The sequence below is a fragment of the Dendrobium catenatum genome, unplaced genomic scaffold (genome assembly GCF_001605985.2).
Source record: "Dendrobium catenatum unplaced genomic scaffold, ASM160598v2 fragScaff_scaffold_908, whole genome shotgun sequence".
NCBI lineage: Eukaryota > Viridiplantae > Streptophyta > Magnoliopsida > Asparagales > Orchidaceae > Dendrobium > Dendrobium catenatum.
This window is the reverse complement of record NW_021319370.1, coordinates 474,898-493,440: the sequence shown is the minus strand read 5'-3', so window position 1 is coordinate 493,440 and position 18,543 is coordinate 474,898. Positions and strand designations below refer to the sequence as shown.

General features: G+C 34.4%; 1 protein-coding gene across 4 annotated transcripts in view; it reads left to right on the top strand.

Annotated features, from left to right (window-relative positions):
* The window catches only part of LOC110112749 (long chain acyl-CoA synthetase 6, peroxisomal), a 72,683-nt gene that overhangs the window by 28,621 nt on the left and 25,519 nt on the right, over positions 1-18,543 (top strand). Inside the window, exons 15-16 of one of the 4 annotated variants that reach the window (XM_028697282.1) lie at positions 6,787-6,814; positions 7,029-7,102. In XM_028697282.1, the coding sequence (XP_028553115.1) occupies positions 6,787-6,814; positions 7,029-7,102 (102 nt within the window). Of the gene's footprint in view, positions 1-6,786; positions 6,917-7,028; positions 7,148-18,543 lie in introns of all 4 variants that reach the window. The other 3 variants (XM_020845066.2, XM_028697281.1, XM_020845063.2) reach the window with 3 other exon arrangements.

Here is an 18,543-nt window from a genome sequence, read left to right as displayed (position 1 = left end):
TTAACTCTACTCGTGGTTATAATTTGATTCACAAAGCGCATGTTTTATCGCCTCCGTTAAACCTAGTATTTGAATGAGTTGTGAGAGAGGCCCTTCATAATACTAATCTTATTGTTAGCATTGGAATTTCTCATTGAAACCACTCATGTATGCAAAGTAAGAGTTAATTGGTTATTTAATGATCTCAACCTCTCGCATGTGTTTAGACCTAAGCTATTTTATCACCTTAATGTTATCTCATCGTTTACATCAATAGAGGATTTTGCTTAACATTGCTCTCTAAAATTTACAAGTGCAAACTTTCTTAAGCAAGTCATTTTCGCATGGATTGTATCACATCATCAGGCCTAACAGGCTTCTAAAAGTATAAGAGATATTGCTACCATAATAAAATATATGTAAATCATCTTTTGGCTTATCTTTGTTCATATTACATATATCTAGTCTTAATAATTCCTTTATTAAGTAAAGAAACTTTTCTAATGATTTTCTTCATATAGAAAAACTGTGGAAGGACCTCAATTTTGAAAAGGGCACTAGAACTCCAAATATAAGAGCAGCTTGGAGTAAGAATTCCGGATCCATCAGGGTGTCAAAACTACCAGATAAAATACTATTGGAAGCCAGAAGCTAATAACGAATGTCCTGTTCAAGATCAAGTTTAAGATGACTGATAAGAAATAAGAGATGTATTTTCCGTAAGATAAAGTATTTGTACATATATGAATAAAAAAAAAGATCCCCTTCGCTAACTAAGAAAGGTTTTAGAAAAGGGAGATCTTTTGCTGGTTGTGAGAAGAGGAGCTAGATGCATAATTATCATTATTTAATATTTATATGAGTGAAACTAGAATTAGGATATAAACTTAGAGTATAGGTTCTCTTTCAGAAAAATTAATGAATTAATAAATATTATGATTCATAGGAAGATAAATATTCTATGCATTCAGGAAACCAAATAGGTTAGAGAGAAGACTAAAGAGATTGATAGTTTCGGATTTATACTATGGTATTCTGGTAGTAGTCATTTTAGAAATGATGTATGTGTGATTATGGATAAGAGGTTGAATGATAATGTTGTAAAAATTAATAGAATCAGATATATAATTATAGCTTTAAAGATTGTTATTGATGCAAAATTATTAATATTATAAATGTTTATGCTTCTCAAGTAGGTTTGTATATATGCTCAAAATTAAAATTTTGGAATGACTTAAAATAATTAATATAAAAGCTGCTTATTGAAGAAAATTTTTATTAGAGTATATTTAAATGGACATGTTAGTAAAGTGGTAGATGATTTTAAAAATATTTATGGTGGCTATGAGTTCGGAGCGACTAATGAAAGTGGTAGGACCATATTAGATTTTGTTATACCTTATGATTTTGTAATGGCTAATTCCTTATTTAAGAAAAAAATGAGCAATTCATCACTTATAAGAGTGGATATATTAAAACTCCAATTTTTTATTTTCTTATAAGAAAAATAATCGTTTTGATTGGAATGATTGTAAAGTTATTCCGAGTGAAAGTTATGTACCCAACACTGATTATTAGTTTTGGACTTTAAAATGAAGGGACATTATAAAAAATAAAGTAAAACATTATTCTAGGATTATATGGGGGCATTTAAAGAACACTAATAAAAATATTTTTAAGAGTAAGTTTCTAGATCTTTATATTTTGTTTGTGCATGAGAAAGCTAATGTTATGTGAGAAAACATAGCTCAGAATATTAAGAATGTTGCAAAGGATCTGCTTGGAGTATCAAAGGGAAAACTACTAATAGTAAAAATAGTTGGCGATGTAATCAAAATGTACAAGAAAAGATGAAAAATAAAAAGTTCTTTTATAAAAATTGTATTTGATGTAAAAAACTTTAAAAATTGGGAAATGTATAAAGAGGCTTGTAAGGAGTCTATGAAAGCAATGTACAATGTAAAGATTTTAGTTTTTAATGATTTATATAATAGATTAGATAGTAAGGAGGATGAATATATATATATATATATATATATATATAAAATTCAAACAAAGAGATATGAGTAGTAAGTATTTAGTTCAAGTGAAGTGCATAAGGATAAAGATAAAAATACTTTTATTAGAAGATAATATTCAACAAAGGTGGATGAGATATTTTGCTAAGTTTTTCCATGAAGATTGTGAGAATATAATTGACTTTAGTGTCCTTAGCACCCTAAATGAAAATAGAGTTTTTTATTTTTATCGGTGTATTAGTAAAATTGAAGTTAGAGAGGTTTTAAAGAAAATGAAGTGTTGAAAAGTTGTTAGACCTGATGATGTTCTAATAGAGGTGTGGAATTGTTTAGGAGATGAAGGAATTTCTTGGCTTACTAAACTTTTTAATATTATTTTGAAGACTAAAAAGATGTCAAATGAGTGAAGAATGAGTATGTTGATTCCTATTTTTAAGAATAAAGATGATGCACAAGATTGTGCGAAGAGGAATTAAGTTAATGTGTCATACTTCAAAACAATGGGAGAGAATTATGGAGGGTAGGTTACGATTTGAGACTAATGTTTCTTAAAATTAATTTGGATTAACGTCGGGTAGGTCTACTGTGGAAGCTTTACATTTATTGAGAGGTTTGATGAAGAAGTATAAAGAGAATAAGGAGGATCTACATGTAATATTTATTATTTTACAGAAAACATATGATAAAGTTCCAAGAGAAGTGTTATGGAGAGTTCTAGAAAAGAAATGGGTTAATAATTCTTATATTCAACTCATTAAGGATATGTATGCAAGAGCTGTTACTTGTGTTCAAACACAAGGGTTTTTGACCATGTATTTTCCTATTTCAGTTTGATTACATCATGGATCAGCTTTAAGCACATATCTTTTTGCTTTAGTCATTGATGTTCTTACTAGATATTTGCAAGAGATTGTACCTTCGTGTATGCTTTTTGCTGATGATATTCTTCTTGTTCATAAGACTAGAGAGGGAGTTGAAGGTAAACTTGAATTATGGAGGTCAACCTTAGAGTGTAAGGGTTTTCATTTGAGTAGATCTAAAATCAAATATATGGAGTATAATTTTAGTAGTAATAGATCCAGTGGGGGATTGTAATTTTGGGCAATGAAGTCATTAATAAGAATACACATTTTAGATATCCCGGGTCTATTGTTTGAGTGATGGTGAAATAGATGAGAATATTATTAATAGAATTCAAGTTGGATGGTTAGTGGAGGAATGCATCGGGCTTGTTGTGTGATAAAAAAATTCCCTCAAACTTAAGAGAAAATTCTATAAGATGGTGTTGAAACCTGCAATGCTTTATGACATAGCCATTAAAAGAGAAGCATAATATTAAGTTAAGTGTTGTTGAGATGAGGATGCTTAGGTGGATGAGTGGCTTTACTCTTAGAGACATGATATGAAACGAGCATATACGTGAAAAGGTTGTAGTAGTCCCAATGGAAGATAAGATTAGAGAGAGTCGTGTCAAATGGTTTGGTCACATATGTCACGACCCGGTCCGGTGAGCTCGCATAAACGAGGCGGGAACGGATGGTCAGACGGTAGGTTAAATATCTAATTCCTAAAACTACCACCTTAACATTTGAAAGAGCCTTTAAATCATCAAATTTAAAATCACATAAACATAAAATCAAACATATTCAAAATTACCTTTCTTCTTGAGCTTCTCTCCTACGGTATACATTGCCTCCCCTTCTACTTATTTTTGATTAATTTAAGCTTACATGAAAAATGTTAACAACTAACATTAAGCCAAAGTTTAGTAAGTAAAATATAATTCTAAATTGCAGTAATCAAGGCAAAATGAATAATATGATAAATGTCAATTTCATTTGAATATAACATAATTTGCCTCATATAAACATAACATTAAACATAAATCATAAAATCATATCATTTCATAATTCATTTTCATATCCATATCATTATTCATAACTTTCTCTTTTCGTATATATTACAACTGTCACAGGAGCCACTGTCTAGTACCACCCTCGGAATTTACATACAATTTTTAGTTGCAATCAACCTTCTCTAACCTTTATACCTATACCTTCTCGAATCTACAGAATTAGTAGTGTATAACACACATACCTTATACCTGAACTAACCTAAAGAATCATCCTATTGGCTCTTTCATATTGACCTATATTCCTAAACCTTTGCTCTGATACCACCTTTGGCACCACCCAGCCCGGTGAGCTCGTATAGGCTAGGCGGGAACGGATGGTCGGACGGTAGGTCAAATATCTAATTCCTAAAACTATCACCTTGACATTTCGAAGAGCCTCTAAAACATCAAATTTGAAATCACATAAACATAAAATCAAACATATTCTAAATTACCTTTCTTCTTGAGCTTCTCTCCTACGGTATACATTGCCTCTCATTCTACTCATTTTTTATTAATTTAAGCTTACTTGAAAAATGTTAACAACTAATATTAAGCCAAAGCTCAGTAAGTAAAACACAATTCTAAACTACAGTAATCAATGCAAAATGAACAATATGATAAATGTCAATTTCATTTGAATATAACATAATTTGTCTCATATAAACATAACATTAAACATAATCATAAATCATAAAATCATATCATTTCATAATTCATTTTCATATCCATATCATTATTCATAATTTTCTCTTTTTGTATATATTACAACCGTCACAGGAGCCACCGTCTAGTACCATAAAGATACTTTTTTATCATTTTTTTTCCATATCCTTTACCATTTTAACGTGCACGAGTACAACTTCCCCAGCTAGTACCATCAGGGGGTGAGCTCTATTATTTCAGCATGCACATACAAGCAGTTAATATAATAAACATTTCATAATCATATCATCTCATTTCATCTTATTTCATATAATATATAAACTTATAATATAATGCCATGATATATAACATGAAAGTTGCTTGATCAATCATAGGATGAAATAATATAATCAAGATCTAAAATGGTCATAAAATTTTCATAATCATGCTTGGACTTTCAAAACATAAAATTGAAGAGAAATCAAAAGTATTATTGAAATAAAGAACCATGTATACTTACAGAAGTTAGGAAATCATTATCTATGTTATTCCTCCTTCCTTTGAGATCACCTCAAATAGCACCTACAAGAATTAATTTTCACTTAAAACTTGTCACGACGCATCGAAAGGCGTGCTAGGTCTAAAATGACATTTTTCGATTTTTACAACATAAAACTTTGCCCTTCCGATGACCCAGTTAGGGGAGTAGATGTATTAGATTTGGCTTTTGTTAAAAAGGTAGAGGTAGACCTTAAAAAACTTGGTTTCAAAATATTAGAATGACCTTTTTATATTAGATTTAAATGAGAATTTGACTCTTAATGGGACAGAATGAAGAAAAAGGATTCATGTAGCCGACCCCACGTAGTGGTATAAAGCCTTGATGTTGTTGTTGTTGGTGGTTATGATTATAATATATTTTCATAGATGAAGGGACAATTTGTATGTAGGGTAATAACAGAAAGTCCCTTTTGCTAACTAAGAAAGGTCTTAAAAACAGATGCCCTAAATATCTTTCTAAAATCTAAAGATATTATCCTAGGCGTGTTTCTAAAATCTAAAGATATTCTAGATATCCTGTAGGATATTAGTTTACTTATTAAGAAAAATCATGGAAAGATGTCCTTTATGATAAAATACCATGTACAATATGAAGCATTCATCACCACAAAAAATAATCTTAAGTTTTGATCTAGATGAATAATATGTTTATGAAGATATTCTAATTCCATTAATCTAAAAGATAATTTAGCATTGCTTAAACTTTAGGATGCCAAGATGGGGTCATGTAGCAAGGGTCGTTTGCTATATATAGTTAGGGTTGGCCAAGTAAGCCATGTTCTTGGATATAAGGACCTTTTGTTGTAGCCTTGATGTGCCTAAGTTGTTATTTATTTGTTGAGCCTTGCTGGCTCAAGGGACTCCTGCGATATAACAAGCTCCTATTGTTTTACCCAATCAAATAACGTAGCTTTCCCCCAATGTTGCAGGCTCATTCTGAGTTTATGTAGCCAACCGTTTATAGTAGTGCAATCTATTGACATGGCCCTTGATCCTTCCAGGACCAACCACAAAGACTTCTGCTGAAGTAAAAATAACAAAGCAGAATAACGAATCAGGAACCTTGCTTTCTGAATATTAGGTATTTGTTTGTGTATGAATTGATCTCCCTTAGGCATGCTGAGAATACTTTATTGATTTGTTTATTCGTGAAGAGGTCAACTGTATCATATGCATCTTGATTATCTATTTTATAGCCATGTGAATATTTTATAGATTAAATTTTTTATGTTCTATTCCGACTTATCCCTATCCTGCTTTTTAAAAATTTGTTGAGTTCTGGTGTAATGCTGACTTTTGTTTTAGGACTTCAATGCATCATATGATAGTTGGGTGATACTTTTGTTGTTAAAATGTTTTCTTCATGGCTCAATTTATGCTGATTAATAAATGAATTTAAGAAGGATCAAATATGGCTTGATGTCAAGTGATTCTTGATTCTTCGTTTGTTGGTCTTCTATGGCTATATAAATCTTAAGAGGACAGAAATTTTGACGGGGTTGATTTATATCACTGCTGTTTTTTTGTTAATGATAAAAGAAAATCATAGCTTGTATATTTTTTATTTACTTTCATTTAATTTCAAGGTACAAAATTTCTTTGTGATTGCTTCACCATCTCCATAACTTTTTAAAGCAACAGTTATTAATTTAATTAGTTGATAATTTGTGAATTTATCTATTTCTACAGGAAAAAACCCATCTCTAATTTGGGACAGGTTAGTATTCAACAAAATTAAGGCCAAACTTGGAGGACGAGTTCGATATATGTCCTCAGGGGCCTCACCATTGTCTCCAGATGTCATGGATTTTCTTAGAGTGTATGAGATGACCTTTTTAGAGTTAGATGATTTTGTTTTTTAGAATTGTTTTAGGCATCATGCAATGTTATAGCTACCTTGCACCATATGACAACTTCAGCATTTTTTGCAGATGTTTTGGAGGTCAAATCATTGAAGGCTATGGGATGACAGAGACATCTTGTGTTATAAGTATGATGAATGAGGGTGACACTTTAACTGGCCATGTTGGCTCACCGATTACATCTTGCGGTTAGTTTTACATCAAATATTGTTTTATCTTGTGGAATGTTTCTCATACACTTAATTTGCTTAAGTTTCTTAGTATTAAAAACTATAGCATGATTAAGAAAAATATACATGCTGATGCGGACATCGGCATGAAGATTTGGCGCATCTATCACAGGAGGCGTCGTAAATCGACGGCTCTAATTTAAATTGTCATTTATGAGTTATTTTATGAATTTTAGCTCTTATTTTATGTTATGTCATGTTTTACCCTCTTCTTAGACTCACGACTCCCCACTCCTGCCCCATCCCACATCCCGCCGGCTCCCAGCCCACCTTACCGACCCGCCGGAAACATCCAAGTTCCTTCACCCGCCGGCAAACCCCTCCCCCCATAGCCACCGACCACTTGTTTTTCCTCTCATATTTTGAATGCTTTCCTAAGTCAGGCCCACTAATTTAGGAGTAGAATTTAAAATTCAAATTTGAATTTCAAATTTGAATTTCAAATTTTGAATTTCAAATCTACTCTCAATCAATCCTCCTATAATTTAGGAATAACCCTCAATTACTTAAAATCTGAAATCAATGTCAGATTTAAGTCCTCAATCCCCCTTAAATGCTTGGGCCCACCTCATTAATACCCAATCTCTTCCTCTTCCTCTCTCCTTGGCCGACCAACCAAGCTCCCCCCTTTAATTAATTAGATACCTTAAATTAGGGATCTAATTAATTCTTTTCCCCCTCACTTTCCCTTCTAGTTCCCCACCTAATTCAAATTCAAATTCCAAATCAATTACACCTCAATTACTCCCTAAATCTGTAATCAATTTCAACTTATCTCTCCCATTTTCTCTCCCCAATCCAGCCATTAACTCCTAATTAAACTTTCCCTAAATCCTCCCCTCTTGCCTTGGATCCGCCGCCCCCATTTTCCCATCTTTTCCCTTCCTCTACTTAACACCCATTATCAAAGTTCAGTTTTCCCCAGCTGTCCCAGAATTCCAGCCAAGGGAAATCTGGATTTCTGCCGCCTAAAACCTTCAAACTGTTGGCTGCTCTCCTACAACTTGCTGTCCGCTGATTCTACAAATCTCCCAGCACCATACCTTCATCCGGAAGGTTCCAATTGATGTCCAGAATCTATCCAGATCAAAAACTGCTGCTGTCTTGAAGATCCACACCTTGTCTTGGCTATTCTGTGGTGCGAGGAAGCTCATGGTGGCTGTCTTAGTCATCCCCATCACTCAAACTATCTTGCCGGAGTGCGTATCTCTCTTGTCTTTGGGTAAACTCAACATCCGATTCTCCATCTTCATAGTTACATCCTTGATTGTGGTTATTATTATAGTCATGAAGATTATGTTAATACTTCTCCGCTAATGCCTAGAAATTGGAAGAGTTGAGTGAGGGATCTTCTTGTAGAGACTAATCTTATTGTTAGCATTGGGATTTATTGTTGAAACCATTCATGTATGCAACGTTAGATTAAATTGACTGTTTTACGATCTTAACATCTGTGCATGTGATTTAGCCTAAGCTGGTTTACCGCTCTTTGTGTTTTCTTTTGTCGTTCAAAATCAATATAAAGATATAATTATCGTGGTTTCTAAAATTAAGCATTGAAACTCCCTAAGTTAATCATCCTTGCATGTATGTTCCACATCATTTGTATCATATTTAGTTGTATGTAGCCAGTCTGATTAGGTCAGTTGTTTGGGTTATTTAATACTTTGGGAACTAGTTAGAATCCTAAATCACCCTTGAACAAATAAACATTTTCTCGCTTTATTCTTTAGAATTTTAGTCTACTACCTGTTTCAATACGAAATGAGCTGAAACTTTAGCTACTACTATGTGTCAAAAACAACTAAATTTTGCCTGTACAAGGAGAAATCCGAAATTAAAAAAATATTTATATATTTTTTTAAGCTTGGATCTTACTTGAAACCCAATTTGAAATGTCCTTTGTATTGGTTTTGATCGATAGTTAAAAGTGGGCTACTAACCTACCTTAAAGGAAAATAATTGAGACGTTACAAAGAAACATGGATGCATGCTAAGGGAGGAGAAAGTGAAAGGAAGTGGAGGGATGAATGTTTGGTTGATGTGAACTAAGCCTTCAGTGGCTTCATCTGATTGATGTGTATAACCAAGTCTTCCTCTTGGATTGGCTTGTATTTTTGAAATGCTCCCTTTGTTACAATCAAATGTTGATGTTTCTTCTCACGGCTTACTGAAATCTAGTTTTGCTTCTTTTTTTGCTTCTCATGAGGCTTCTCCTTCGTCTCCTTTTGATTAATCTCTTGAAAGAAGTGGGTGGACTCGTACTTTTCTTTGCGAGAAAAGAAGTTAAAACTCTTGAATTGCATTGACCATCTTCTTTATTAAAATTATGTTTTGAGATCTGATGTAGAAATTTAAGTTGTCTTACTAATCGTGTATCAAGCCTTTATTGACTATTTCGTCTCATTGTGCTCTTCTACAGCATACTAGATCCTGATCCCAATGGTTATGAGTTTTAAGGATCATGTAACAGACTTCCAAAGGCAGCACCTTTGAAGTCAACTTGTCAATGAAATATCTATAATGGCGGCATCAGAATTACACTGCTTGTTGGCATGCAGTTCCAACTTTTGAATCCACCCAAAGCATGGGGCTTATGACATGTATTTGTTGAGAAATTCTCAATCCTTAGTGTTCTCAAGTAAAAAATGTTTGAGATCTAATTAACCATAGGGGCTTGCCCTTATGGGGTATCTGTACCTTAGAATAAAATAAATCCTATTCAACCGAATATTTAATAGGGGAAAATCTCCGTTAAAATTAAAATAGTTAGTTTTGTTATTAAGTCCATTGTGAAATAGTATTTTTATTCTTCGGGATAATATATTATTTTTTTATGTTATGCTCGATCACAAAATATGCAATCTGTTGAGGATGACAGAATTTCTCCAACAATATCTTCATGCATATGTGATTGGGTAAGAATGTTCCATGAGGAATCTCTTAAATCTATTCTAAGTCAATTTTGTCATAGCATTTTATAGTGGTATATCACCATACCAGCTCATGGGAACTAAGTTCTAAGGGAGCAAAAGGAACTTGTTATATGGGTTATAGATAGAAACAAAAGTGACAAACTATTCAAATAAGTTGTGTAATTTGTCGGTGTCCATGATGTCATCAAAGGTTGAGATTCATGATAGTATCTATCATAAAATGCTAATGAACTTCTCATCTCTTAGTTTGCTAAAAAAGCAATGCGAACTATTTCAAATGCAAGAGATTTGAAAATTTTGGTGTTAGATTTGATGAAAATGAATATAAAGGTTTGATGAATTCCTTTTTCACTATGTAATTCATTTTTTATGTATTCTAAACTCGTCCCTTTTCAACCAAATTAGTTTTTCACTGAAAGCAAACTTTGTTGTCGTCACTAGCCACTGGCGCTCGTTGTCGTCGGTTAGCTGCTTGCCGCTAATGACATCCATCATCGCGGGCTCGCTGGGCATTGTAGCCACCACTTTTGGTCACCCTCCTGTCTGTGCCATCATCGCCATAGTCAGTCACCAACCATCACCAACATTGGGATTTAGGCTGTATTCATTTTACTACAAACTAAATAAAAAATAATTGCTTTTATTTATTTTACACTCATCAAAATAACTCTAAACATTTTAAATACATTACATTCTTGCTGCACTGTATTCCATTTTATTTTGCATTTCTTTTTTAGCAAACCAAACAACTTTTAAATGTATTTTTCTCTTTTGCTTCCTCAATTCCATGAGTCCTTATCACCTTATTGTCTTTTTGGTTCTACTTGACTAGGTATTCACATGGATTAAGTTCGAATAAAGTGGTTGGAGCAATTCATTTTAAATGCATCGCCCTAGGAAAGTGTAGATAAAGTGTCTATCTCCTTCGGCACGTGATTCTAAGTTTTTTTATTTCATTATTCTTTTTTCTAACAATTCATCATCTCCTTGATTTATTGGCATACAATGTTTGGAGCAAATCAAAATTAGCTGCAATATGACCTTGATTATATTAATCTAGCAACCGGTGCAAAAAAATTTTGATAATTGATCTTGTATTTCTAACTGATAAATACTTTTGCAACTAGTCTAGCATTATACCTTTAAATGCTCACATCATTCTTGTATTTGGTATTGAAAATCCATTTGCATTCTTTTTTTTTTTCTTTATTGCAATGTTGAGAGTTTTTTTGTGTTATTCTTTTCCAATGCCTAAATTTCTTCATGAACATCTTTTCATTCAAATATTTTTAATGATTCATAAATGTTGTTGGGGATGTCCGTTCCATGAAGATTTGTTGTAAAGCATGGAAATGAGGACATAATTTATTATAAAAATATAATCGAAGATTGGGTCTTTTCTGCAAGTCCATATACCTTTTTCTATTGATGGCTTATTAAGATCAGAATCAATGTTACCTTGTGAAAAATAGTTTTCACTTAGCTCAAAAGCTTGTTTCTGTTCAAGAGAAATGCTTTGATTTTCTTTATTAGTTGAATTTCCTTGGCATCTAATATATAGACAATTCCTTTGTATTTTGCTCCTTGTATGTGATATTGACAGTTCAATATGGTCAGAGAAAAGTAAATTGGGTAGGTTAGGGAGAGATGTAGGCTTGTTGGATGAAATAGGATGAACATTCTCTCAAAACTTATATTTATTTAGAGGGTTGGAATTCATCCCCTAAATGTGAGTTTTGTGGTAGAAATATTTATTTTAAAAAAAAACTAAGCCATCATGTTGTAGCTTTTTTAGTCTTAGGAGAGTGGCATTTGTTCCTTTGTTGGTTAGGAGAGTAGTCCATGAAAATATATATTTATGGTTGTTAAAAAAAAATTAACCACCAAAGACTTTAAGAGGAATGATTATAATGAGTCTTTTTGTGGGGTAGATTTTCATGAGGATATGATAAGAGTTTTTGAGTTTGAGGATCCTTTATGAAAAGGAATTAATGAGATATGCAATAGTAAGTGATGTAGACAAAGGGGGGGGGGGGGTAAACCCTTTTGCTTTTTTATTTTCCCATGTGTGGCTCCTTGAATTCCACCATGGCTTTATTTGCTTTTGCCCCCTTGGATTCCGGCCGGCAGCTAGTTTCCCGTGCCTGTGCTCCCTCCCGTGACCGTGCCCCCTTGGTTCCCGCTCGGCCTCCTTGGTTCCCGCGGCCGCCACTTCGGTTCTTGGGTTGGGATGTGTTTTTTCGTGCAAAGTAATTATGTGTTAATGTTGTGATGTTTAGAATTCCTATGAGAATTTAATGTTAGTGTCTTTTGGTCTTCCCCTTTCATACCTATATATATGGGGGGTATTGTAATGTTTTAAAAAGTTGAATATGTTATTTTTGGAAAAGTTATAACCTGCGGGTTTGCTTGGAAATCATGCGGGCTCTTTCCACCCTTCTTTCTCATCCCCTCCGGAAATCCTGCGGGCTCTTTCCAACCTTTCTTCTCGGGCTTCTAACCTCTTTCGTCTCTCCCGCAAGTGCCACTCCACCTGTATCCCTCTTCTCAAGTGAAGCAATTTTAGGGTGTCTTTGATCGAGTCAAGTTTTGTTTTTTTTTTTTTTCTTTATATTTCTTTAATTTGAAATGTAAGAGTTAGTTCGTCCTTATTCTAGTTTTTCTTCTTTGTCGTGTTCTTTGTCGTCGTAGAAAGATAATTTCTTTCTATATTTTTTGACCCTATATTTTTTGATTGCCTCAGTGAGGATAACCTCTCTCAAAGAATTTAGAATATTACTAAAGCTTATAATAGATCTAGCAAGATTATGCTTATTTTTCCTTTTTGAAATTCTCTTATATTAAGGGTATTAAGATAAGAAATTTAATGAATAACCCCTTATTTAGAAAGAGTCTCTTAATTGGAATGAAAGTATTCTTTTCATTCCATTCTAAGAGACAAAGAGTCTCTTAATTGGAATGAAAGTATTCTTTTCATTCCATTCTAAGAGACTCTTTCTAAATAAGGGGAGGTGTCTTAATACGATTGCATTCTTGGGATAAATATTGTGCATGCTTTATTTGTTATTTGGTATTTTTTGAACATTTTAAAGGTAGAGTCTTACATCTTCTTTTGCTTTGCCAATCATCTTTTTCAAGATTGCATCTTGGTACTCATAATGACTTGGGAAAAAATCAATAACACTGTTCATATATTAGGTGTTTTTACTAATAAACAAGAGATTGTAAGAAAGTTTGGAACCATAGGATTGACTTTAGAATCATAGAGTTAGAGATGTTGGTTGTCCCAATATCCATTACTTTATACAAAGACTTGTTATTAATATTTATTGCATTATTCTTGAAATAGTGATATATTTTGCGAAATAAAGAAGCATCCTCCATCATATAATTAGATGCTTTAGAGTCCACAATATAAGATTGAGATTTTTTTTTTAACAAATGCATTTAAAATACATTTTTTAGTTGATCTGATTTTGATTTTATGTTTGGTCATATTTTCTTGGAGTTGGCGAAGCATCTTTTGCAGCATATCAATTTGCTCTTGATTTAAATAGGATGGGGTTGCTATTTTAGAATTATTGTTAATCGCAGAGAAATCACAATTTTATTTTTTAGGTTTCCAATTAGCATATTTTCCACGGATCTTACAGCATATATATTTAATTAGAGCATCAATCATTTAGGGAAAATTAGAGTTCCTTGGTTTCCCATAATGATCTTTCTGTGACTCTTTTATCTCAGAACTTAAGAGAAGACTTCCTAAATAAATGAACAGTTTTTTGTCCCAAATATAATACCTCCAACTTTATCAAAAATTTTATTTGGTTCAAGAAGAAATTTTGATATCCTATATTTCTCAACAATATACGAAAGTATTGATGGCATCACCTGGACAAACCCAATCTAGTTCTTTAAAACAGCCAATACTGGATATTGGTGTTATAAAATTATTTTATAGAGAGATCATTTTTTGAAGATCATGAAGGACACCTTTGATTGAGAGTAATTTTGTTGAAGATCGTGAAGGGCACCTTCTATTAGAGCATAAATCCTTTGATTACCAATACTAGTATTTCCATTGTCATGTTATATCTTCGTTGCAGCATCTAAGATTTCTTTTGTGCGTTCATGTAACATGAAATTATGAACATTTTCATTTTCCAATATTGATAAGTCAATGCATTACTATGTTTTTTTTAGATCTCTTTAGTATGAACTTTCGGTCTTCTTTATTGGGAGGAATCATCACACCTGTAAGATAATCTTTAAGTCATTAGCTAGTAAACTGATGCTTCTTAGAAGTAAAAATAGTAAAATGGATAGAAGAAAATTACATGAATACGAATATGGAGGCAGATTTTTTATTACTTCTTCAACAATAATGAAAGATACAAATGATATATTATTCTAGAGGTAAATCAATTCTCCCACAAACCTTAGCTGCCGCTAGGAAACTCACACTAAACCCTAGAAAATAAATTAAGCACTGTTGACCTCTGAATAATACCTTAAGGAAACAGAAACCTTAGCTGCCGCTGAATCGGCGCCGCTCCAGTCATTTCTCCCCCACTTCCTGCGTGAAATCTGCTCTCGATCGCTACCTCGTTCTCTTCGTTAAATACCGACCCAAAGCCCCAACCTCCACAAGCTCTGACGCCTCTTCTCCTCCCATTCGCAATCCCACTCCAATCAGCGACTGCAGCCCTAGCTTCGACGACGTTCCTCTGTTGTATCGGAAGAAGCGACGGGAGTCCACTCGCTGTAAAGCTTCTCTAAGCCAAGGTCGACGTAAGCCGATCTTGCCTCCTGCATTGTCGACGAACTCCGTTCCTTTGACGACATCCCTCTGCTGCCCGATCGGAAGTTACGACATCAGGATCGGAAGCAACGACGGAATCGCCCCCTGTGAAGATAACTTTCTTCCTTTCACAACCTGATTCCCGATTTGATCCCATTCAAAGCTCTGATCCCAATGTCTTTGAGCCTCAAAGAGAGAGAGAGAGAGAGAGAGAGAGAGAGAGAGAGAGAGAGAGAGAGGTGCCTACCTCCTTCACAAGCTCCAAACTCCTCTCCTCTCCCTAAACCGACGTCTCCTTTTTACTCTAAGCCGAAACCAGCTGTTGAACTCCTCATTCGATGACTTTTCCTCCTGTCGTTTCGGAAGTAAGACACTTTGAGCGAAAGCAATAACAGGAGCCGCTTCCTGTGAAGGTAACTCCCTATCGTATGCTTCCTCGGCCTTCCTCGGCCAAATCCTCCAAAACAGAGAACTTAATTCTCTGTTAAGTTTTTTTAAATGATGCATAAATCCTTTTTAAGTTAATTATAGTTAATTAGATTTAATCATAGTTAATTATTTGTTAATTCTAATTAATTATTATTAATCATAAATTAATTATGATAAATTTAATTTAATTATAATAATTTATTTTTAATTAGAATTAATTAATTATTATTTAAAGAAAATTAAGCATAATTGATTAAGTTCAATTATGACTAATTTTTAAAAAATTATAATTAATTACTAATTAATTATAATTAATTAAATTAGATTATAATTAGGTATTCTTAATATTAATTAATTATTTTAATTATAATTAATTACAAAAAGGAAGAGAAAATGCAAGTGCTATCTCTCTCTCCCTCGATCCACATGCCAACATCTACAACCCCGCAAAGGTACGAATTTTCTATAACTCAGATTGTCGCTTTCGTTGTATGCGGCGGACCGGAAAATCACCTATACTCGACTTTATTGCGCGTGGTGGGATGGGACACCGGTCCGACGCCTACGATAAGGCGGGCAATCACCTAAACTCTACTTCGGCTTTCGTGGCGCACCGGAAAATCGCCTATACACGTCTTTATTGCGCGTGGTGGGATGGGACCCTGGTGCGGCGCCCACGGCGAGGCGGGGGTCGTTTATAAGTACCCCCGAGCAGGGATAAAGAAAATTATGTCTTTTAAACAGGTACCGTCAAAGGCCCCATAAACGCCTTTATTGCGCGTGGTGGGATGAAAGATCACGGCCGCGGTGTTCTCGTCCGAGGACACCTACCATACACGTCTTTATTGCGCGTGGTGGGAAAGACCCAGTTTTTCGTAGTTTTTCCCTAGACGGTGGAGATGCCGGGTGGCTGCCAAAATTTCGGGTGAATGTACAACCGCACTCGGACCTGTTTGAACCCAATAGAATAAGAACCTGGACTTTTGAACAAAATCTAAATGACTTAATAAAGAATTGAACCCAAGTAAAATGAAATTGGACTGGACTTAAGCAAGAACTTGATTTGAACATTAAGCTGATAAGGCTTGAACTTGATTGAACTCAAAAGGCTGCAGAGAACACAATTTGAACTGGGACTCAAACTTGTACTTATGAACTTTGAACTCGAGCTCAAATGAGCATTGAACTAATGATTTAAGTTAAAAGTCCAACATCTAAAGTGAGAGCCATGAATGTTAGTCAATGAATTTGATCATGCAAGTAAAAATCTATGGATGAATAAGAGACTTATATTTAAAAAAAAAGGGATGAATTGTTGATTCATTCATAAGGAATAATGCAAGCTCTTAATGAGCTTGATGACTTACTAATGATCATATACAAAGAGTATGTAATGATTGTGGCCATTCACATGCAAACAGATGTTGAAGACTTGTGGTAGAAAAAATAATGCACCTACAAACGAGGATGTGAACCTATTACACATACAACAATTCATCTACAGAAGCTATAGGAATCTTATGAATATTTGTGGATGGTCGTGGAAGACAATGAAGATCAATGAACCTACCACATTCGAACTATTACAAGCAAATACACCAAGCTATAGAGGAGCTTCATTGTATACAATGAGTTATTCATGGATGATAGTAGTAGTGTGTGGTAATATACTCATGACTGAAGCACTGAAGGGCACACAAACAGATGTGGCATGCCACCTTCAAGTAGAACACAACACATCAATAAAATAAATAAGTCTATATGATTCACCATGGGAAATCTTCCACGCATGCAATGTTCAAACTACAAGTAAGAGGGATGACTTATGATGGTTATTAGGAATATGCCACGAATACATTGAACTCCCACAAACTCGCCCACAATCAGTCATGCAAGCAAATATAGTTCTCTCCCCACAAGTAGAAGGATTTAACAATGCTGTCAAAAAACCCATCATCTACACTAAATGCTAAATACGAGAAAATGTAGAGGAACAGTAGCAAATGCAAAAGTCTAGGATCGGTTCTAGAAGACTTATATGTAAAGAGAGTTGACCACGAATAAACGGATCATGTCTACAACGAATGCAAGATCCTACAACACAAAGGCAGGAGATAAGTTAGTGCACTACGATCTACCTACAGAAAGCAACAGTAGTGCACGGCAATCTACCTGTACGAAGCAGCGAACAATTCTATTCAGAAGCTGCTACGCCACGCCACCAGATCCGCAACACTCGTACTAGCGGAAAGAAGACGTTTACAAATATTTTAAAATATCTCTGCACGTACACCGGAGTTTGTATACACATAGTTACACAAAGGGGTATGTCAAATCAATAAAATTCTAAAAAAAAACTCGTATGGGCCCCAGCGAATATGTTATTGGTACACATGTGACGTCCAGGGATGCTGCGCGGCTCAATAAGTGAATTCAAGCTCGATCCCGATCCTCCTATGCGGATCAATAGGAGTCGACATGGTTCAAACCTTCAAACTAATACACGGTTGTGAGGACCGATTTATTTGTTTTAATACATTCATATTAGGCCTTCAAGGCCTTTAATCAAGAGAATTCACTTACAATGACAAAGATCCTACGAAACCCGATCATTTGTCGACAATTCGACAGAGTCGACAAGGTTCAAAGCATAAGTATTTTAAAATGCCCCCAAATACCCGCATGGGCCCCGGTGAGCGTGTTATTGATACACACGTGACATCTAGGGATGCTGCGCGGGTCAATAAGTGAATTCAAGTTCGAACCCGATCCTTCTATACATATCAATAGGAGTCGACAGGGGTTCGAACCATTAAGCAAATATAAGGTTATGGCGAAGGGTATATTTATATTAATACATTCATATTAGGCCTCTGAACCTAGCGGTTTTGCCGCCAAATGACACCGCAGGATAAACGGTTATTACTCGGGGCCCTCTGAACCTAGTGGTTTTGTCGCCAAATGGCATCACGAAATACCGGTTATGGTCAGAGCCAATACGCTCCTTATTAGCATCAAATCCTTGAGATATGAATCAATATGATATGATTGATAGGACACAAAGCCCTCTATTAGCTAAGGTTGATTCAAAATTTGTCCCCTTAGACAAATATTCAACCCAGGTCTACAAGGTCCCCTTGGACGAAGCAACACATGGATGCATATAGCTGCTATAGATGTTATGTATA